Source organism: Mauremys mutica, chromosome 13, assembly GCF_020497125.1.
Source record: "Mauremys mutica isolate MM-2020 ecotype Southern chromosome 13, ASM2049712v1, whole genome shotgun sequence".
In the NCBI taxonomy this organism is placed as follows: domain Eukaryota; kingdom Metazoa; phylum Chordata; order Testudines; family Geoemydidae; genus Mauremys; species Mauremys mutica.
Genome location: NC_059084.1, coordinates 38,308,871 through 38,332,084, shown reverse-complemented (window position 1 = coordinate 38,332,084; position 23,214 = coordinate 38,308,871). Strand labels below are relative to the sequence as shown.

The 23,214-nt window shown below is 48.2% G+C and overlaps 1 protein-coding gene across 1 annotated transcript in view; it reads left to right on the top strand.

The window, feature by feature from the left end:
• Nucleotides 1–23,214, top strand: part of LOC123348235 (histo-blood group ABO system transferase 1-like) — a 52,824-nt gene that overhangs the window by 4,246 nt on the left and 25,364 nt on the right. The window contains exon 2 of the mRNA XM_044985720.1: nucleotides 21,871–21,945. Coding sequence (XP_044841655.1) covers nucleotides 21,881–21,945 — 65 coding nt within the window. The 5' untranslated portion in view covers nucleotides 21,871–21,880. The remainder of the gene's footprint in view (nucleotides 1–21,870; nucleotides 21,946–23,214) is intronic.

Sequence of the window (23,214 nt, the reverse complement as noted above, 5' to 3'; positions counted from 1 at the left end):
ATGCCCTGAGCGGCTGGTACTCTCCTTGCCCCCAAGGATGGGCGTGCACGCACGCGCGCACACACACACACACACACACACACACAGCTCTCTTGCTACGTAACCCATGTCCCAGACTCCTCTGCATCTCACCCTCAAAATCCACTCTAGGTTTTGGGATCCAGTGGAAGCTGAGGCTGGGCACTGCGGTGAGCCCTGGGCCCTTTAAAGCGCCGCCAGAGCTCCAGCAGCCAGGCTCGGGCGGGGATTTAAAAGGCTCAGTGCTCCGGCCGCTGCAGGCCGCCATATCACCACATGGAGATTCCCCAGGTTGGGAATTGGAAAAGATGGTCTGGCTGGGCTCTGCCCGCTAATTCACCTCCTGCTCCTGGCGAGTGGTCACATGGGGCATTTAATTTGCTTCCCAAAAGCCCTTTGAGCCCCATCTGAACTGCCCGCTGGGCACAGCTTACATCTCCCTGGAATAAATCTTCGCAAAGAGCCACGGGCAGATCTCCACGCAGGGGCAGGTTTCCACTTGCATCCTCCATACCGTGGCCCCCACCGTACCAGGAGCAACACCCGGGTTTCCTCCTCAACGCCCAGCCCAGCAATGCTGAGAAAAGCTTGGGAACATAAGAGAAGCTTGTTTGAGGGGGTGGGGGTGGCAGTTCAGGCACTGCCAGGGCACATGGCCCCAACTGGGCTCATGCACCAGACCCAGTGTCTCCAGGAGACGTGCCAAGGTTCCAGGCAATGGGGATTCGAAAGCTGCTCTGAAGCGGAGCTGACACCTACCCCAGCCCCAGTGGCAGCGATCTGGCTGGGTAGCCAGCGACCCCTCCCTCCAGGGACCCCAGCAGCTGAACCCACAAGGAGGCAGATTGTGTCTCAGTCCAGCTGCCCCGGTCCCTGGGCTCAGCACCCCACAAGCCCAGTGCTGCCTTGGGTCCTGGATTCGGCCTGGGGCACAGCTCTGGTCTCAGTGAAACTGGTTTAGCAGGAAATGCCAGTCTCCTGCACCCATGGCTCTCCCAGTGCCAATCCCTGTGAGGGGAGGGAATTAGGTGTGTCAGTGACCTGAGGATGCCCTGAGCGGCTGGTACTCTCCTTGCCCCCAAGGATGGGCGTGCACGCACGCGCGCACACACACACACACACACACACACAGCTCTCCTGCTACGTAACCCATGTCCCAGACTCCTCTGCATCTCACCCTCAAAATCCACTCTAGGTTTTGGGATCCAGTGGAAGCTGAGGCTGGGCACCAAGACTCCTGAGTTCTATCCCAGCTCTGGGATGGGAGTGGGGTCTAGTGATTAGAGCAGGGTGGGCTGGGAGCCAGGACTCCTGGGTTCTGTACTGCCCCAGGGAGGCGTGTGGGTGTAGTGGTTAGAGTGGAGGGCATCTCCCTTCCAGCCCCTGTGCCATGACTGAATCCCACCCCCAATCTGCAAGGTGAAGAGGGGTGTCCTGGAAAGACACACCCTAACCCTAGTGGGGAAGTGGACAAGAACTATCACTCCCAGCATCCCTGCTGCTGGTGGACTACTCCTCACAGCATGCTCTGGGTGGGCTCGGTTGGCCATTAACCCTTTGTTCACCGCAGCCCAGAGGGGAAGGGTTTGGACATGGGGAAGAACTGTGAGTAGCAACTTTCCTGAACTGCTATCATCTCCCTGCACACATACCCAGCTCTCCGTAATCTGTGTTTACATGGAGTTCAGGCCGCTTGGCAGCAGGTTGTCCCTTTGCAGAATGCTGAAGTGTGCTGAACAAAACCTGGCCACAGCAGAAAATGCACTGTTAAGGATGCCCACATCACCATAACTCTGCCCTCATTCCGTGACTCCCCATGAACACAGGTAGTGCAGTGCTCCACCACCAGCCCTGCGGTGGCTGAGATGCACAAAGCTCTTCTCCTCCTTTCCCAGCCCCCTCATACCCTCAGGAGTCCTGGTACATGGTGAAGGGACCAAAAGCTTGCCCCCCCCCCTTCCAGCCCCCTGGAGCAGGCCATCACAATGGGGGTTATGTGGCTGCAGTCCAGGTGGTGGGCAGCCCCACACTAGCGGGTGGCAGCAGTTGTTGGTGAGATGAGGATGGTAAATTACCTGAAAACCCGGCCTTGCATGGGGACTTCAGGACCCTTCGGCAGGCAGGCTGAGAGGAAAGGGCACTGGGGGCGGGGGGCAGAGAGGAGTGAAGAGGCTCCCTTGATCACGGCACACACATGTGGGGGGCAGGGAGAGGGGCTCTGTCCCACTTAGGGGCTGGGCCCTTCAGATCTCGGCGCACGCACAGGAGCGGGGAGCATGTGGGGCTGACAGTTGCCCCTGCACCTGTTCTCCCCAGTGTTCCACTCCAACACCTCCGACCCCAACCTCTCTTCCCTCCCCTGCCACCCATCCCTGTTTATCCTCCTCCCCATAGCCCCCTCTCCTCGCTGCAGCCCCAAATCCCTTTCCTCCTGTTCCCCGCCAATGCCCCTCCCCAGGAACCATTCACAGAGTGATTTTTCCCCAAATACTTTGGGGAGTGTGTGGGGGGAGGGAGTGTTGGGGTGCAGCAGCAGAGCTGGGGGTATAGGGTTGGGGGATGCAGGGGCAGGGCTGGGGTACAGGGCAGAGCTGGGGGTACAGGGATGGGGGATGCAGGGGCAGAGCTGGGAGAATAGGGATAGGGGATGCAGGAGATCAGGGTGCTTGGGGAGAGCTGGGGTGCACTGGCGGGGCTGGTGGTGAAGCTACAGTGCAGGGTTGGGGTGCATAGGGAGAGCTGGTGGTACAGGGTCTGAGGGTGCATGGGGAGAGCTGGGGTGCACTGGCAGGGCTGGGATACAGAGGGGCTGCTGTGCAGGGACAGATCGGGGTACAGGGATGGGGGATGCAGGGGCAGGCAGATCTGGGGATGCAGGAGAATGGGGTGCATGGGGAGAGCTGGGGGTGCACTGGCAGGGCTGGGGGTACAGGGATGGGGGTAGGGGTGCATGGGGAGAGCTGGGGGCACACTGGCAGGGCTGGGGGTACAGAGCGGCTGGTGTGCAGGGGCAGATCGGGGGTACTGGGATGGGGATGCAGGGGCAGGCAGATCTGGGGGTGCAGGAGGTTGGGGTGCACAGGGAGAGCTGGCACACTGGCAGGTCTGGGGGTGCACGGGGAGAGCTGGGGGTACACTGGCAAGGCTGGGGGTACAGGGCTGGGGGTGCAGGATATTGGGGTGCATGGGGAGAGCTGGGGTGCACTGGCAGGGCTGGGGGTGCAGGAGATTGGGGTGCAGGGAGAGAGTTGGGGGTGCAGGGCCATACACCCTCCCTCCTGTCCATTCCTCTCCCAGCGCGGGGGCGGGGAGACCCCGCAGGGCATGCCGGGAGTTGCAGTCCTGCACGGGGCATGCCGGGAGCGGTAGTCCAGCCCAGGGACACTGGATCCGAGCGGGGTCCCGGCGGAGCGCGACGCCCCCTGCGGTAAGAGCTGGGCTGGGCCAGCGCGGGGGGGCGGGGGCGGCTTCGGCTGCTGGGCTCGGAACCCAGGAGTCCGGCCCCCTCCCCCAGCCACTAGACACACACCCCCGGGCGGGGCTCGGAACCCAGGAGGGTCCCAGCCCCCCAACGCCCCCCCCACTAGTCCCCACTCCCCTCGCAGCACTAGGCTCGGAACCCAGGAGTCCGGGTTCCACCCCCCCCCGCCCCCTGAACCACTAGACATCCCCCCTCTCCCCCGCTTCGCTTTCCTCCTAGAACTGGGATAGAACCCAGGAGTCCGGGCTGCTTTGTTGGCAGAGGTTGAGGAGGGGAAAGGGTTTCATCCTTTGAGGTGGTCAGTGCATTTGAGGGCAAGGTTCCTGAAGACTCAGAGTTTGTGGAAGAGGTGAGGGCTAAGGGTGGAGCTCTCTCCATGTCTCAGTCCTGCAGCGAGTAAGGGCGGCATCTGCCTCACAGGACTCTAGGATGGCTCAGATGGCCCTTCCTTCCCTTGTAATCCCCGTCCCGTCTCCTTCTCCCTCTTCTCGTCTCACTTGGAGTAATCGGTTTGCTCCTCTTATCTGGGCAGAGGAAACTGTGGGCCAGGAGGCAACTAAAGCGGTTATGGATGCTGTGGGCTGGTTTGACCCTGTTTTTAGTGACTTAATGTGTGTATTGCCTGATATGATGATGATGATGATGATGTCCAGCATGTGAAGAATTTCAATGTAACAGGTGGGTCCGGGGCTCAACCTTCTGAGGGGAGAAGGGGAGCCACACAGGCCCGCTGGTCTCACGGGGGCTCTGTCCTGTCCCTTGAAGGCTAGGTGACAAAGACAGAGTCAGTTGGGGCTCAGGCCTTTTCGGCAAGGCTGAGCTGGAAACAGTACCAATAGTCTAGGAAAGGCCCAGGCCCTCTGGTGCAGGGGCTGGGCAGCAAACAGTCTAGATAAGGCCCAGGCCCTCTGGTGCAGGGGCTGGGCAGCAAACAGTCTAGGAGCTCAGGCCTCTTGCAGCAGGCTGAGCAGGGAACAGTACAGGAGCTCAGGCCTCTTGCAGCAGGCTGAGCAGGGGTGAGGGGGACAACTGCCACCCGTGAGTGGGGTGGCAGGGGGGGGACACAGGCCCACCCACTCCACTGTGTCCCAGCCCGGGGCCCTAGGCAGCGGTCGTCACCGCTGCCGGTCAGTGGGGATCCTGACCGCAACACACTGACATGGGCTCGGTCTGGTCAGCAGCCGGACTGAGGTCGGCTGTCCCCGGGCCACTTCCAATGTCCCCCTGTTGTCCTACCTGGTCCCCGGCGTCTGGTCCCGGGAAGTCCCACTGCATGGGTTCCTCACAACCCGGGCTGGGGGGTAGATCGGGTAGTTCCCCAGGGAAGTCCGGCCAATCCTGCACCGGGGGTTCCTCGGGGTAACAGCACGGTAGCAGGGTAGCTCCTACTGGCTCCTCGTCGTAGGTAGTACGGGGAAGCTCCGGCAGGTCTTCCCAGTAGCGGGGTAGGGTGCTCTCCGGCCAGTCCAGGCAGCTGCCCGGGGCTCCAGCGGTTCCTCCGTCGGGAGCTCCCTCAGACAGGTCTGCTCTCTCCGGTGGCTGGGCACTGACTGGGCTGGAAGGCCCGGCTTTTATCCTTCCGGGTCGCCGTCTGACCCTCTGAGGGGCGGGCTCACCACGCTGTAGCCCCGCCCCTTCCTGTGTCCGGGGCTCAACCCTCTCCGGGGAGGAGGGGAGCCACACCGGCCCGCTACATTCAATTAAAAAAAAATCAGCATGGAGGCAGCTGATTAGTCACAGGCAGTACTGGGCCCATCTCTCCTAAGGGGCCAGTTACCCAATGACAAGTCAATGTAGTTAGGTTTGGAAGCAGCAATTTTTTATTGGCAAATATCAGTAAACCTCAATTTCATCACACGCACACCAACTGATGGAAAAATATTTTCATCGATAATAATCAAAATGTGCTGCTAGGCAAAGTAAAGAAAATGCTCCTTGAGAACTAGAGTTTGATTAACGAATAGTTACTTTGTGTATCTTGTCATGCGGTGTTGACAGTTTGTGTTTTAATGGATATAAAGCTTTAATTTTTTGAATTGCGCCATCAACTATCATTAAATAATTATTGTCTGTCCCCTATTATCTCTCAAACATACTGTGATGGGTTGGATCACAGAGACTCCCTTGGGAACTGCCAACTGATGTGCCAAGACTACTTCTGCCCCTGCTTTCCCTGTCAGCTCGGGACTCCAGCACCCTCTCCTGCTGAGCCAGACACGCCCGTCTGCTCCAACACAGACCCACGGTCTGAACGACGTGCCCCAAAGCTGCTGACTTAACTGAAAGCAGCTGACAGAAGTGTTCCTGTCTTTAACACTCAGATGCCCAACTCCCAGTGGGGTCTAAACCCCAAATAAATCAATTTTACCTTGTATAAAGCTTATACAAGGCAAACTCATAAAAAAGGAGAGCAGCAGAATATGGAACCTGGATTTCAGAAAAGCAGACTTTGACTCCCTCAGGGAACTGATGGGCAGGATCCCCTGGGAAAATAACATGAGGGGGAAAGGAGTCCAGGAGAGCTGGCTGTATTTTAAAGAATCCTTATTGAGGTTGCAGGAAAAAAAATCCCGATGTGTAGGAAGAATAGTAAATATGGCAGGCGACCAGCTTTGCTTAACAGTGAAATCCTTGCTGATCTTAAATGCAAAAAAGAAGCTTACAAAAGGTGGAAGATTGGACAAATGACCAGGGAGAAGTGTAAAAATATTGCTCAGGCATGCAGGAGTGAAATCAGGAAGGCCAAATCACACTTGGAGTTGCAGCTAGCAAGAGATGTTAAGAGTAACAAGAAGGGTTTCTTAAGGTATTTTAGCAACAAGAAGAAAGTCAAGGAAAGTGTGGGCCTCTTACTGAATGAGGGAGGCAACCTAGTGACAGAGGATGTGGAAAAAGCTAATGGACTCAATGCTTTTTTTGCCTCGGTCTTCACAAACAAGGTCAGCTCCCAGACTGCTGCACTGGGCAGCACAGTATGGGGAGAAGGTGACCAGCCATCTGTGGAGAAAGAAGAGATTCAGCACTATTTAGAAAAACTGGACGAGCACAAGTCCATGGGGCCGGATGCGCTGCATCCAAGGGTGCTAAAGGAGTTGGCGGATGTGATTGCAGAGCCATTGTCCATTATCTTTGAAAACTTGTGGCGATCAGGGGAGGTCCCGGATGACTGGAAAAAGGCTACTGTAGTGCCCATCTTTTAAAAAAGGGAAGAAGGAGGATCCAGGGAACTACAGGCCAGTCAGCCTCACCTCAGTCCCTGGAAAAATCATGGAGCAGGTCCTCAAGGAATGAATTCTGAAGTACTTAGAGGAGAGGAAAGTGATCAGGAACAGTCATGTCAAAGTTAGACTCAGGACTCAGTTTGTCAGACCACTCTGTTTTATTAGCACAGTGCTCTGCTAATAACACCCAGATAATGTGAGCACCATGCAAGACACAATCTATCTTATTTATACAGATAAAAGGGTGAGAACTTAACAAGATAACAAAGGAAGCAGAATCAGATAAGTTTACCTGGGCTAGGCATGCATATCTTATTTCCTTACTAACTATTACCGATCTTCTGTTAATGTTTCGCCATTAGCACCATTGTTTATGCCTAATGTTTCTTTTCCTGGCACCTGTATTTCAACATTTCTTATTTCTGCTTAAAGGTACATACAACATTTCTTTAATCCATTCTTATTTTTACAATATAATTCATTCTACATTCACAATCCCTCCTTTTGGTCAAGCTCACGCCATGACCAACATTTTACTGGGTTCCACATATTAACCATTCTTTATCTCTTTGTTCATCAGCAATATTCAAAATCATATTAGCACTCTGTTTTGGGGCAGTCACCTGGGTGGCATGCCTTACACAATTTTGGATACAACAGGAGACTAACTGAAAACATACAAAAATTATTAGGATTCCAAACAGGATAGTCAGGGCTCCCTGAAACAACCAGTTTCCTAGGCCAGAGAAATTGAACAGGTTACTTAGCCACTTCCATAAAGAACTCGGCTCTTCATGGGGAAGATATGCGATTTGTTCTAAGTGGCTAGCGCAATCTGTTACCTCATTGGTATCGTCAGGTATAAACACACAACATTGTTTTTCAATGAGAGCACAGGTCCCTCCTTTGGCCGCCAGCACTATGTACAATGCCTGACGGTTTTGGAGGGCCACCTGTCGGATCGCCCCTGTTTCTTTGGCCAGGGCTCTTAAACTTTCTCCAGTTTTATTTGCCATTATTTTAACTACTGCTTGTAACCTCAGGAGCCTTTTTGCCTGGTGTATTACTCCCCCAAGTGGGTTAAAGGAACTGCCAATAGTCTCTTCCCAGGTGTAATTGCTGTTCCATATTGTGTTAAACGGACGAGGTCCTCCAGTGAGGTCTGAGGAATTGAGTGGGATAGCCAGGACAGGAACACCAGTTTGAGAGTGGGCTGGGATGTGGCTGCAGACCCAGCATTTAGAAATATTAAGGGTCTGAGCTATCCACACTTGCTGCTGGATAAAAGAATTGTCATTGTGGATTCCCCAGACCTTAAGACACCAGCAGCTGAGGAACAGGCGCCACCAGAGGCGCATGTTGGAGGCAGGGCCCTTCTGGTTCTGATAACCTCAACTGAGGGAACCGCAGTCATGGGTTTACGTCCACCAGGCAGCAGGCGCTAGGCTCACTACTGCTTCTTCTTGGGCCTTACTTTAGGTCGTCTGCTTCTGGCAACCCTTACGAGAGCGTAGATTGTAAGGTAATGCAGGCTGTTCCTCTACGTCATCTTCTGGAGTCAAAATTGACTCTGCGTGGTCCCGAGGTGATTGGTTCAGTCGGGGTGGTGCATTCTTACACTGCGAAGCATGTATCCACTCTGCGATGCCAGACAGTTTAACAGCCGTCTGGCTAGTAAGCAGTGCCTGATGATTCTTTGATGTTCTTTAAGGGCATGCTACACTTGAGAGCTGCAGCGCTGGGAGTTTGCAGCACTGGTCATCCAGCTGTGTAGGGACAGCACTGGTGTGTGGCCACACTCACAGCTACCAGCACTGGTGTGTGGCCACATTTGCAGCGCTGTTGGGAGTGATGCATTATGGGCAGCTATCCCAGCGTTCAAGTGGCATCAACGTGCTTTTCAAAAGAGAGGGGTGGGGTGGGGTGTAGTGTGACAGGGAGCGGGGGACAGAGAGAGAGTGGATTTTTGGAGCCAACACTGTGTGTTAGCTTCCTGCCTTGCAAAATCAGAAAATGTTCCCGACCCCTTACTCTTAACTCTTAACTGCAAACAGCCTGCATCCAACGGACTCCCTTTCTCCCCTCTGCCCCCGCTGTTTCTCTGTCAAGCAAACACTCACTCCCTGCCTGCCTCATTAGGGGTTATCTCATTTGATTGTTCACAGTCAGGTACAGATTGATCACAGCAAACAGGAGCTGTGTTTGTTTTTTAGATAAGCAGCTCCCAGAGCACCGGAGCTCCGAGTTCACAACAAAACAAAGAGAGACTGCATAACAAAACAAAGAGTAATTTAGTTAAAAGCATTCTGGGATATCTGCTAATACCCTGGAGGCCAATAACAGTGCTGGTGTGTGTCTACACTTGATGAGCCACGCTGGATCACCAGCACTGCACTCGCTACACCCCAAGCAGACCAGGTGTTCAGCCAGCGCTGCAGCCAGGGAGTTGCAGCGCTGGATGTGCCTTGCAGGTGTGGACAGTTACTAAGTTGCAGCGCTAGAAAGCTGTTGTGTATTTGGTTGTCATGGGTTTTGTTACTATGGCAACTGAGTTAGACTATTAAGGGATAGCTCAGCCGGTTTCAACCGGCTGTGTGAGCTCTCTGTTTCTGTAAATAAAATGGAGGTTTTGGTTAGCTGTCTGCTCTCTGGCCTCAGGTGATTGTTTCCTACACCGGCTGCCCCAAGGACTTAACACTGGCGACGAGGGTGGGATCCTGGTGCTGCTCCAGTAACAGAAGGAAGTAGAAGTCAAGGTAAAGACCAAACAAAGAAAAAAAGCTGCTTGTTTGCACTGACTGTGAAAGTGAAACTAAAAATCATGGCTACTCTGACCAGGCCCCTGGAGCCTTTTGATGAGAATACAGAGCAGTGGCATGTGTATACTGAGCGTTTTGAGCTTTTTGGTATTGCAAATGACTTTACAGAAGCGAAGAAGGTGCCAATATTCTTAACTGTTGTAGGGGCTAAAACCTACTCTCTGCTACACAGCTTACTGCACCCTGTTAAGCCTGAGACTAAATCTTACAGTGACATTGTGGAAATCCTGGGGTCTCATTTCTCCCCAAAACCACTGGTAATTGCTGAAAGATATAGGTTCCACAAAAGAGACCAAAAGGAAGATGAAACAGTTGTACAATTTGTAGCCATTTTAAAAAAGCTAGCAGAACACTGTGAATTTAAAGAGATGTTAAATGATGCCCTGCGTGACAGGTTAGTGCAGTGAAGCTATACGGAAGCGCCTACTGACAGAGGCTCAGCTTACATTACAGAAGGCTGTTGATATTGCTGTCTCCATGGAACTGGCTACAAGGGAGGCACAATACATCGGTGCATCCCCTAGGGTGCAAAAAGTGTCACAAGAACTGACCCACAAAACGGTGCAGAGTCAAGAATGTTACCGCTGTGGTAAGCTGGGTCACCAGGCATCAGAATGCTGGTGTAAGGACCTGGTGTGTCGACACTGTGGCAAAAAGGGACACATTGAGTATGCCTGTAAACAAAAGAAAAAGAGGCCTGTGGTCTGGCCGACAAAAAGAGGAACCTTGCATACCCTAGAGCAGACCCAGGATGATCAAGGTGACACCTCCTCACAAGAGGAAGTGCCACTGCATGTTTTGTCTTTGGCAGCGGGCTCACATGAATACTGGGTAACCCCCTTATTGGAGGGCAAACCTATACGCATGGAACTAGACACCGGTGCAGCTGTCTCGCTGGTTCCTGAGACTGTGTATAAGGAAAAGCTACAGCATCTTCCGCTTAAGGCAACAAAAACTGCTCTGAAGACGTATACAGGTGAAGCTGTGCCCATGTTGGGCACTATTGATGTTAAGGTGGAGCTCAATGGAAAGGCGGCTAAATTGCCACTGTTTGTGGTGAGAGGTAACTACCCAGCCTTAATGGGTAGGTCTTGGCTTGGGAAGATTCAGCTGAACTGGGCAGAAGTGCACCGGATGACTAAAGAAGAAACCAGTCTAACCCCTATACTAAGGAAACATGCTGCTGTTTTTGGAGATGATTTGGGAAGTATGAAGGGAATCACTGTGACATTGAACATTAAACCTGGCAGTCCACCAAAATATCTGAAAGCCCGAACTGTGCCATATGCCATCAGGCCAAAAGTTGAAGCAGACCTGGAGCGCCTGGTCACCAATGGAGTCCTAATACCAGTTACCCATAGCTCATGGGCCACTCCTATCGTTCCAATAGTGAAGAAAGATGGCTCTCTCCGGATTTGCGGTGATTTTAAAGTCACTGTCAACCCAGTGTTGTGTGCAGAGCAATACCCGCTTCCCCGCATCGATGACCTCTTCACAGGCCTGGCTGGGGGACAAAAGTTCAGTAAGATTGATCTGAGTCAAGCATATTTACAGATGCACGTCGATGAAAAGTCCCAAGATCTGCTGACTATTGTGACTCATAAGGGGCTTTATCAATACTGTCGCCTACCCTTCGGAATCACATCGGCTCCCGCCCTGTTCCAGAGGGCTATGGACCAGATCTTGTGTGGCTTGTCAGGAGTTCACTGCTATCTGGATGATATCCTGGTCACTGGAAGAAATGAAGAGGATCACTTAAGGAATTTAGAGGCTACCCTACAAAGACTGGAAGGGTATGGCCTACGAGTTCGCAAAGACAAGTGTGAATTCTTCAAGCCCTCTGTTGAATATTTGGGACACATCATCGATTCTGCAGGTCTTCATAAGGCCCCTGCAAAAGTTAAAGCTATTGTGGAGGCTCCCCCACCTCGAAATGTAAGCCAGCTGCGCTCATTTCTAGGACTACTGAACTATTATGGAAAGTTCATCTCACAGTTAGCCACACTGCTAAAACCACTTCATGAGCTCCTTGGGCAGAACAAGGCCTGGAAGTGGACTGAAGCCTGTGATGTTGCATTTAACAAAGCTAAGGATGCATTGTTAAATTCTGAAGTTCTAACGCACTTTGATCCATCCTTACCCCTGCAATTGGCCTGCGATGCTTCCCCTTATGGAGTGGGAGCGGTCGTGTCACACATTATGCCTTCGGGAGAAGAAAGACCTATTGCTTTTGCTTCACGCACTCTAAGCAAAGCAGAAACTAACTACGCCCAAATCGAACGTGAGGCATTAGGAATTGTTTTTGGAATTAGGAAGTTTCATCAGTACCTGTTTGGGCGAAAGTTTACTCTTCTTACAGACCATCGACCTCTGACATCAATTTTTGGACCCTACACAGGCATTCCCCCATTAGCTGCTAGTCGTATGCAACGTTGGGCATTGATACTTTCTGCACACACATATGAAATCAAATATCGGAAATCCACTCTGCACGGCAATGCAGATGGCCTCTCAAGGTTGCCTTTACCGGTCAAACATCAAGATAGTGCCCAAAAGGAAATCTTCTACTTTGAACAGGTAGAGAATACACCCATCACTGCTACTCAGATAAAGAAGGCAACCCGCGTTGACCCAGTATTATCCCAAGTTATGGACCTGGTGATGCATGGAAAATCTCGACAAACCTCTCCGGTCTCACCCGACCTTGTTCCCTACATGTCCAGGCGGACGGAGTTATCGGTCCAATCTGGTTGTTTGTTGTGGGGGAGGCGTGTCATTATTCCACCACCCCTGAGATCACAGATGTTAGAACAGCTACATTCCGGTCACTGTGGAATAGTGCGCATGAAGGAAATTGCACGAAGCTATTTTTGGTGGCCTAGATTGGACAGTGCTATTGAAGAGAAGGCAAAAGCTTGTATGTCATGTCAGAGTGTAAGAAATGCACCCCAGTGGGCACCCCTACACCCATGGGACTGGCCTGAAAACCCATGGCAACGTATTCACGTTGACTTTGCTGGCCCCCTTGAAGGAAGCATGTTCTTGGTGGCAGTAGATGCCCATTCTAAATGGCCAGAAGTCTCTATAATGCAGTCCACTACTGCAGAGAGTACTATCCAAAAACTACGAGGACTCTTTAGTCGTTTTGGTCTGCCAGAACAACTTGTGAGCGACAACGGACCGCAGTTCGTCTCTCAGGAGTTTCAAAATTTTATGAAGGCAAATGGGATACACCACATCACGTCAGCACCATATCATCCGTCCACCAACGGATTAGCTGAAAGATTTGTGCAGACAATGAAAAACGCTTTGAAATCAGCAAAGGGACAACACTCCATTCAAAAGCGTCTGGATACCTTCTTACTTTCCTATAGAAACACACCTCATGCTACGACCCAGGCTTCCCCAGCCTTTCTAATGATGGGACGACAGCTGCGCACTTGCTTTGATCTGCTGAAACCTTCTGAACCCAGACAAACTGTGCAACATCAGCAGCAATATCAAGTCATCAGACGGGCACCCAGAGCAAAAGACCGAACCTTTAGCCCAGGACAGCCAGTTTTGGCTCGGAATTATACTTCCAGAGCTAAATGGGTCCCGGCCACAGTCATCACTCAAACAGGACCTGTTTCCTATACAGTCCGGATTGCAGAGAATCTTACCTGGCGGCGACATGTAGATCAGCTGTTGCCAGGTCATGCCAGTCTTCAGGACCCATCTGCAGTTGAGGGGTCTGACTTCACCCCTCCTGGTAAGACACCGAATCATGAGTCACCTGTTCCTGACTGTTCTCCTCCATTACTGCTGGCAGCTGAGATACCCCTTTGCCCAGCACGAGCTGATACCACCTCCTCACCTATTCGTGCTGCGGACCCTGAGCCCCTAGTACTTTCGGGTGCAACAACACCAGAAGTTCGCCGTAATCCATCTAGAGACAGAAGGCCTCCTCATCGGCTGGATCTTTAGTTAGGGCGAACCCACGGTTATGGGGCAAAATAATCCCCAGGGTTTAGCCGGGAATGGAGGCAGTCTACCCTCCTTCTCTAGTTTAATGTGTGTTTTATTTAGGGGATGTTCTTATTAGGGGGGGAGGAATATGTTGTGTATTTGGTTGTCATGGGTTTTGTTACTATGGCAACTCAGTTAGACTATTAAGGGATAGCTCAGCCGGTTTCAACCGGCTGTGTGAGCTCTCTGTTTCTGTAAATAAAATGGAGGTTTTGGTTAGCTGTCTGCTCTCTGGCCTCAAGTGATTGTTTCCTACACCGGCTGCCCCAAGGACTTAACAAAAGCCTCCACCAGTGCTGCAACTTTCAAGTGTAGCCAAGCAGTCTCTTTACTACTTCTTCCTTGACTCTGGCTATAACAATGGCCTTCACACTTTATCTTTTCCTGATGCATACCTTGCTCATTCACACAAACAGATTGAGAATACTAACAGTAGTATTTTATATCCAGCAAAAAGGCATTGCAAATTAAACCTTGCTAAGTTTTACAGTTAATAACCAAGACAATTTTACATTGAGACCCAGGCCTTCAATGTTTCTCTAATTTACTTAAACATAGACACAATAGAGAATCCTGTCTCTTACTAGCTAAATCTTAAAACAAAGAGTTAGAGAGGGCCCAATTTGTAATGCATATGGGAAAACAGAATCTTATAGTCCCAGGGGGTCATTTCTTTCTGCTATTTAAAAAGAGTGGCTAGCAGGATGAAATCAAATTATACTTTAATTCTTATGGGACATTATAAAATCCTGCTCCTACATATCCCTCTTTTGACACTAAGATTATTAATCAACAGTGTCACTTCTTATTTAGTCCACATAATAGAAAATACTGGGAGGTGATGTGGGCCTGTGGCTTTAGCTTTGCTTACATTTGTTTTATCCACCAGCACACTTTAAACATTTCAATTAAACACACACAATTTAAAACCAAAAACAATTAGGGGTAGTAACATTAGTATGCCAGTAGTTGTGGGAGACCATCCAGAAAATGTTATACCAATGGTAAGCTGTTATGTCTTTCTGCAGTGGCAATTCTTAACATGTCCCCATTTGTGTGTATAATATGAATGGTTCTGTTTCCCACATTGGTTTGTTTGTTTGTTTTTGTTTTTAGGAACTATGTTACCTCTTTACCGTTTTAAACAGATGATTGGTAACTGTTTGCCATTCAGTGCCAAGATTGATAGAGAACTCAGCTAAATCAGAGCGCACAGTAAGCTGAGACTTTTTGGTTGTGTCAAATAGTAAATGTGATTATTGGTAAACACAGTACTTACATTACATGTACATTTGTCTACTGGTGGGTTACTAACACTTTTATCCTTTTAAAACACTTCTTTCCAAGAATTAACACACACATTGCCCATTATACAATATTTTGGTCTAATTATTAATTTTATCCCACATAAAAGATGTCTTTACTACAGGGTTTTGGAGCAACAGGCATGGATAAGCATACCCACTTTTGAGGAGTCCACTTGGTACAACCTCTAGTGTCCAATAGTTTCCCTTCCTCCCCAGCCCACTGGCTTGAGATCTGGGGTAGCCAGAAGGATCCCAAGTGCAATCTAGGGAGCGGGCTAACTTTCCATATCTTTGCTTCCAGAGCCTGTTGGTGTGCAATTTTAACAACAATTTCTTCACTTAACAAATTTTGTCTTACCGTACCGGAGACATATTGCATCCAGTTATATTGATTGTTTAATACCTATTATCTTTTTCTTTGCTTTAACAGATGTATCAACCTTAATATTCTCTGATATTACCCAAAACATCTTATGTTCTAAATATCTGCATTTCAGTACATTCCGTAGCTATTGCAGTATGTTTTTTTAACTTTTATTTGTTTTTGTAATAGGTTGTTCTGTAGCTGGTATTAGCTTTTTCTGAAAGACAAAAATAACATTTTTCTACCCCTTTCAGGGTGGCATTGATTATTGCTTAAAAGATTCCTTTCTTTTACAAATACCCTTGCTGATTGCAGGCAAAACAGAGGAATTACCCCCATATTTTCCTGTGTTTTTTTGTTCTATAGGCAGGCCAGGTTTTAATGGCCCCTACTTTTTAAGGGTTATGGGGAAATTATTCCACTGTTTAGTTATTAAATTCATGAGGTAGTGTACCTCAGGTTTTTCTTCTTGTATAGCAGACCAAGTTTGTAATGTTTTTCCTGCTGTGTTAAGCTTAAGTTTATTCACAGGTAATAGCTGAGAAGCATCATTACCATATTACCTTAAAGGATTTTTCCAAAAATCATACACACTATACGTTGTTACAGGGGTACTTACTAACATTACATTTATTTCAATGTTTAATATTAACAATAACATTAGTGTCAAATCTATTAAAGATATTTTGGTATACCATGTCTTTTATTTAGGCAATTTCTTTTGTGCTGGCAGTTCTCACCTCCCTTTATCAGTTAGGTAATTTGCATCAACACAGGCTTGGCTTTTGGATTCAAAGCCATCAGCAGAGCTCAGAGACTCTGTCTCAAAAGGGACACAATCAACTTCCACCAGAATTTTGATTTCTTTCCACTTTCAACTCCTGCTTGCAAAACACACAGAGATCTGAAAAAGAAAACACAATCTATTGCGGCTCTTTTTGGAGCCCTGATAGGATTTTAATTCAGTAGCACGTTTCATTCGCATTTCTTTTACCCCTTTCTACAATATACCCTGCATATGTTCTAGGGGAAAAACGCATTCCTTCTATACTACAACTTTTTTTTTAAACGTTAGCCATATCAATTTTTACATAAGGTGTAACTGTTTCTTTTGTTCTTACAGAGTTTTCATGTACCCTTATCAAAGTGACAGTCTGATTACACAGAGCCATTTTAAGGCTCAGTGTTTTTAACGTTGCTTCTTTTTGTTTTGTGCACCTCACCTCTGCTGTTGCTTCATAGGGTCACTATTAATTTCTTATTCTTTCACTACAGCTCTTATCTGCTATTTTTACAAAAAAAAAACCCAACCAACCAAACAAAGACTCTAGAATCTCTCCCTATTCTCCTGATTTTGACTGCCCTATTGCTGCCATGACTTGGTCTTTATAAAATTTAAAATGTTTTTAAATAAAGAATCAAGTTACCCCTTAAGGGTTAAATGCTAAATCCCAAAGCGAAACAACACTAATTACCTGTGTCTTGCAAAAAGGTTTATCAGTTTTGAAACTTTAAGAGTCAAATTAATTTTTAGTGGCATTAAAAACAAAAACAAAACCAATTTATCTTACACCTACAAAACAGGAGTTTTACAAACCAGATATGCTGGTTTAGATTCTTAGAACTTTACATATTTTCACAGACAAATAGATACATACACATTTTCTTTTCCTCAACATTCCTTTACACTGCTTTGTTTTTACATAGCTGCATATATATTTGGATTATTTACAGGCATTCTTCTGGAAAAGGGCCCATTTTCCCTTCAGAATGGCTGCAAAGAAACCAAGAATTCTCTCTCTTTAACATGGTCCTTTTTAACATTTTCACAAAGTTTAACTGCTTAATTCTCTCCAGCCTCTGTAGAGTTAACTTTTCACTCTTTCCTTAAATCACTTGTTTATCTCCCAAAATGACACCTTTATCACCTCAGATTTCACCATTTTAAGTATTGTTCCAGGGGTTCTTGCCTGCACTTACTGCTTTTCTTACTCCGGACACTAGGCCCTTAGGGCTTCCAACCTGTTTTTCAGTTTCTTTACCTGTTGCTTGTCTGGGCCCGAGACTGCTTTTTTTTTTTTTTTTTTTTTTTTAAATGAACCGTTTGTGAGTGATATTGTGGTCACTTCACAATTTTGAAAGAAATGTTTAAGGAAAGGGACCAGGAAGAGTGGGGGCTAGTTGAGGAGCCCACCCTCTTTGCTGAATTGGTAGTGGAACACTAAAGAATCAGTTTTTGAGGCAGACAACAAAGGGGAACAAAACAAGGGGCTTTTTGTCCTTTTTTACAATGAGATGGGAGTATTAAGGGGGTTGGATCGATCTGGGGTGGAGGTTTTTTGAGAACGGGGTAAAGGGGAGCGCTTGGTCTGGTGGTGGGAGAGGAGGCTTTTAATAAAGCTTTTAACTTATTATTTGAATATTTTAGAGAGGCGAGTTTTAATTTTGTCCAGCTACGATTTGCCTCTTCCCACCACTGAATGAAACAATTAACCTCTTCTTTAGCCAATTTAGTTTTAGGTTGGCCGAGTTTGTCCTTTAAGACGTCCACTCGGTCTTTGTTCCAAGATTTTAACAGTGGCCACTGAGTTTTGGGATCCCCCTGAGTTAGCCTAGACCATGTTTCCAGAAATTTACAGGAGTCTGGACCCTTCTTACAGGAGTATGGACCCATCCTAAATACATACATGAGCCGGCATTCATTTAGGGAACTGTCCCGACTTAGACGTCTGGTTACCCATACAGGAGGACTTTACACACCAATCACACAAGAAGGAAATTCGGGTTCGTCAGAGCGATGCCTGGTGCAACATACAAAAGGAGCCCACAGGCTACTGCCTCAATCGCCCTTGCTTTCACACCAAGGGTTTTACCCAAAGTGCGGTGCGGCTGTGATTGTGCAGATTCCACTCACTCAGACCGCGGGGACAGGAACCCCTTGGTTGGCCAATCCCTGGACGGAGATGGCACCCAGACTCAAACACTCCACAGGAGGACGGATAGACACAGAGACAGGACAGTCGTCAGTCCGGACAAAACACAGAAATAATTATCTGACCAGATTCCTGATGCCGGGATCCCTACCAGAACAGAATGGCAACCAACAGGTTCAATGGCGTAGACTTCACTGTGGTCGTGCGCCTTTCCGTTCTGGTGGAGGACCGCTCAGGCCAAATGCCCAGGTGCCGGCTGCCACGGTCATCCTACAAAAACAGTCAGAAATCACACGGCCCCCGTGAAGACGGTTGCCATCTCAGTGGAACCTCCAAATTGTCAACACTTGCTTGGCTACACTTGCAAGTTGCAGCGCTGGTAGAGGCTTTCCAGCACTGCAATTAGTAACCGTCCACACCTGCAAGGCACATCCAGCGCTGCAACTCCCTGGCTGCAGCGCTGGCTGTACACCTGGCCGGGTTGGGGTGTAGCGATTGCAGCGCTGGTGATCCAGCGCTGCTCATCAAGTGTGGACACACACCAGCGCTTTTATTGGCCTCCAGGGAATAAGGAGATATCCCAGAATGCTTTTAACTAAATTACTCCCTTTGTTTTGTTATGCAGCCTCTCTTTGTTTTGTTGTGAACCTCCGGAGCTCCGTTTCGCTCCGTTTCTACCGGAGCTGCTTATCAGCTCCTGTTTGCTGTGATCAATCTGTGAACAATCAAATGAGATCCTCCTCCCTGTTGTGAACGAGCTCTGTGGAGCTCCTCCGTTGCCGCTGCTGCTATCTAAAAAACAAACAAAGCTCCTGTTTGCTGTGATCATCTGTACCTGGCTGTAAACAATCAAATGAGAGGCAGGCAGGGAAACAGTGGGGAGTCGTGTTGCCTGCAGGCTGTTTGCAATTAAGAGTTAAGACTAAGGGGTCGGAAAAATGTTCTGATTTTTCAAGTCAGGAAGCTAACACACAGTGTTGGCTCCAAAAATCCACTCTCTCTCTCCCCCCGCTCCCTGTCACACTAGACCCCACTCCACCCCCCTCTTTTGAAAAGCACGTTGCGGCCACTTGAATGCTGGGATAGCTGCCCATAATGCATCACTCCCAACAGCGCTGGAAATGCTGCAAATGTGGCCACACACCAGCGCAGGTAAGCTGTGAGTGTGGCCACACACCAGCGCTGCTCCTACACAGCTGGATGACCAGCGCTGCAAACTACCAGCGCTGCAAACCGTAAGTGTAGCCAAGCCCTTAGACTCAGGACTCACAGTTTGTCAGACCACTCTGTTTTATTAGCAGAGCGCTCTGCTAATAACACCCAGATAATGTGAGCACCATGCAAGACACAAACTATCTTATTTATACAGATAAAAGGGCGAGCACTTAACAAGATAACAAAGGAAGCAGAATCAGATATATGCATGCCTAGCCCAGGTAAACTTCTTATTTCCTTACTAACTATTACCAATCTTCTGTTAATGTTTCTCCATTAGCACCATTGTTTATACCTAATGTTTCTTTTCCTGGCACCTGTATTTCAACATTTCTTATTTCTGCTTAAAGGTACACACAACATTTCTTTAATCCATTCTTATTTTTACAATATAATTCATTCTACTTTCACAGTCAGCATGGATTCACCAAGGGCAAGTCATGCCTGACTAACCTAACAGCCTTCTATGAGGAAATAACTGGGTCTGTGGATGAGGGGAAAGCAGTGGATGTGTTATTCCTTGACTTTAGCAAAGCTTTTGATACGGTCTCCCACAGTATTCTTACCAGCAAGCTAAAGAAGAATGGGCTGGATGATTGGACTATAAGGTGGATAGAATGCTGGCTAGATCGTCGGGCTAGTGATCAACGGCTCCGTGTCTAGTTGGCAGCCGGTTTCAAGCGGAGTGCCCCAAGGGTCGGTCCTGGGGCCGGTTTTGTTCAATATCTTCATTAATGATCTGGAGGATGGCATGGACTGCACTCTGAGCAAGTTTGCAGATGACACTAAACTGGGAGGAGTGGTAGATACGCTGGAGGGTAGGGATAGGATATAGAGGGACGTAAACAAATTAGAGAATTGGGCCAAAAGAAACCTGATAAGGTTCAACAAGGACAAGTGCAGAGTCCTGCACTTAGGACGGAAGAATCCCATTTACTGTTAGACTAGGGACAGAATGGCTAGGAAGCAGTTCTGCAGAAAAGGACCTAGGGGTTACAGTGGACGAGAAGCTGCAGTTACAGTAGCTTACAGAAAAGGAAGCCCGATTCAGAACAGAAGACAGATTTGTGAAAATGCTGTAACATGATATACAGACGTCTTACACCCATGAAAAAGGACAAGGAATTCTTTGAAACATAAATGAGAATTATGAAGTTGTTGGGGAAGAGGGGGTTGTTTCCTGCTGGAAGAAAAGAGGAGTGCTCAGTGTGTATATGTGTGTATGTGTTATGCCCTGCTGGAGGAAGCGCGTGTGTGTGTGTGTTTGTAACAAATATTCCACTGACCCAAATCTCCTAGAGACCAGCCCTTCCAAGCTATTTAGGCCCTGACTTGACAGAGCTGTCTCAGGAAGTCTGTACGATGCTCAGTGCATGTTGCCAGCTGTCTAGTTTTGTGGCCTTTGGATTGTCCCAGAAGTCCTGGTTTTTCATTGTACCTCAGAGGTAGTAACCCTAGAGGGGCAGGGCTCCGGGGTTGCTGATCTGGAGGGGAAAGGACGGGTAGAGGCTGGGAACTGCTGCATGGCTGTGCTGGCCTAGGGCACATTTTAACTGACCCCCTGTCAGATTATTTTATTTCCCCGGTGATTGAAGGATTCTTTCTCTAACTGTTTGCAGTCAGAGCTAAATCTGCTGAGTGTCTGCTCTCAAAAGGTCCTTTTTGCCCATGAGTTATGCAGAGGGAAAAGGTGAAAATAGTAAAGTTACTACAGAGATTTTCCCAGGTGTCTGACTGGAGGGTCCTGCCCACATGCTCAGGGTCGAGCTGATCACCATATCTGGGGTCTGGAAGGAATTTCCCCCCAGGTCAGATTAGCAGAGACCATGGGGGGGTTTCGCCTTCCTCTGTACTAGTGGTCCCCAACCTTTTTGGCTGGCGGGCGCCAGCCGAAGGACCACTGCGGTGGTGGAGCACCCGCCGAAATGCTGCTGAATTTCGGCGGTGACACCTCTTGATGACGCCGCTTGCCATCGACAAGCGACGTCATCGAGAGGCGTCCCCGCCAAAATTCGGGAGCGATGCCTCTCGATGACGTCACTTGCCGATGGTCACCGCGTTGGGGACCACTGCTCTGTACCATGGGGCACGGGTCACTTGCAGGATTAAACTAGTGTCAGTGGTGGTTTCTCTGTACCTTGAAGTCTTTAAAGCATGATTTGAGGACTTCAGTAACTCAGCCAGAGGTTAGGGCTCTTTTACAGGAGTGGATGGGTGAAGTTCTGTGGCCTGCGATGTGCAGGAGGTCAGACTAGATGATCATGATGGTCCCTTCTGGCCTTAAAGTCTATGAAAGAGGAAAGCAATTCACAACATGAGAGACTATGTTGCAGTTACACCACCTAAAACAACCCTGGGAAAGGAAGAAACAGCATCTGTTGCTGGCTTACACGTTTTAAATGCTGAAGCCTGAGTAAGGCTGTCAAGAACATTATTAATTAATCTGTTCTTTTCTGTGCTCTCATTACATTACTCCCTTCTGTACTTCACCTTTCTCATTTCAGCACCATCATCATGGTCATGAAAAAAGTACTCATTCTGGGTGGAATACTGATGGCTGGGATCATTGGATACTTTAGGTAAGTGTTTCAGTAAATACTTGGTCCTGATCTTCTGGTGGCATAAATCCATTTACACTAGTCAATAAGCTAGACCAGGGGTAGGCAACCTATGGCACGGGTGCCTAAGGCGGCACAGGAGCTGATTTTCAGTGACACTGCCCGGGTCCTGGCCACCGGTCTGGGGGGCTCTGCATTTTAATTTACTTTTAAATGAAGCTTCTTAAACATTTTAAAAACCGTATTTATTTTACATACAACAATTATTTAGTTATATATTATAGACTTATAGAAAGATCTTCTAAAAACATTAAAATGTATTACTGCCACGTGGAACCTTAAATCAGAGTGAATAAATGAAGACTCGGCACATCACTTCTGAAAGGTTGCCGACCCCTGAGCTAGACTTTCATTTCTCTTGGGGCTTGAATAGTCACAGGGAGAGAATAGATTCAGTAGAGCAGGCTGGAACCTTTTTCAAATGTTTTTTTCATCCAAAATTTTTTCATCCAAAACCAGTAATTCAAAGTTTTCACGGAAATTATTCATTAAAATAAACATTCCCTTTTCCAGTCCAATTAGGAAATGGAAACGTGTAGACTCTTTTTGGGTGAAGTGGGTTGTTCTTGTTCAGGGAGTGCATGTGTCGGAGAAAAACTCAGTTCTCGCTTTTTCTTTGGGTGCAGCAAAATCAAATACTTTATTCTTTCTCTAGTAATTACAATAGAGGGAGAGAGTGCCCTAGGACACAGGGTCGCCCCAGTCCCAGACAGGTCTCTCAACTGGTAAACAATTACAGCAAGCATTTATACTTTTGTTACAGACAATAACTAGCAATAATACAGACAATAATGAGCAACAGCTGCATTATGTTTGTACATAAGCCATACTGCTATCTTATTTTTCTCACTCCTAAAAGACACCAGTCTGCATATTTGGTTATCAGTTGCAAGGTCGTAATAACTTTTTACAGTTTCTTTCCCTCTCGCCTCACACCATCCTCACTTCTGCAAGTCTCACGTCATTAGGGTTACAGTGTGGCCTGACTCTTGCTAACTGACTGACATGCATTAAGATCCCCTTCAAATCCTTGTTAATTCTTTCCCTGCTTCCACACATGGGTTGGGGTTTTTTTTTGGCATTTTTAGGGTTGTTTATGTAATTTTGTCCTTATTGGCCCACTTGTTCAGACACAAAAGGGGGGGGGAGAAAAGGCTACACGAAAGGGGAGGGGACAGAAAGCAAAGTGAAAAACAAACAAAACTGGAAAATTTTGAAATTCAAAAGATT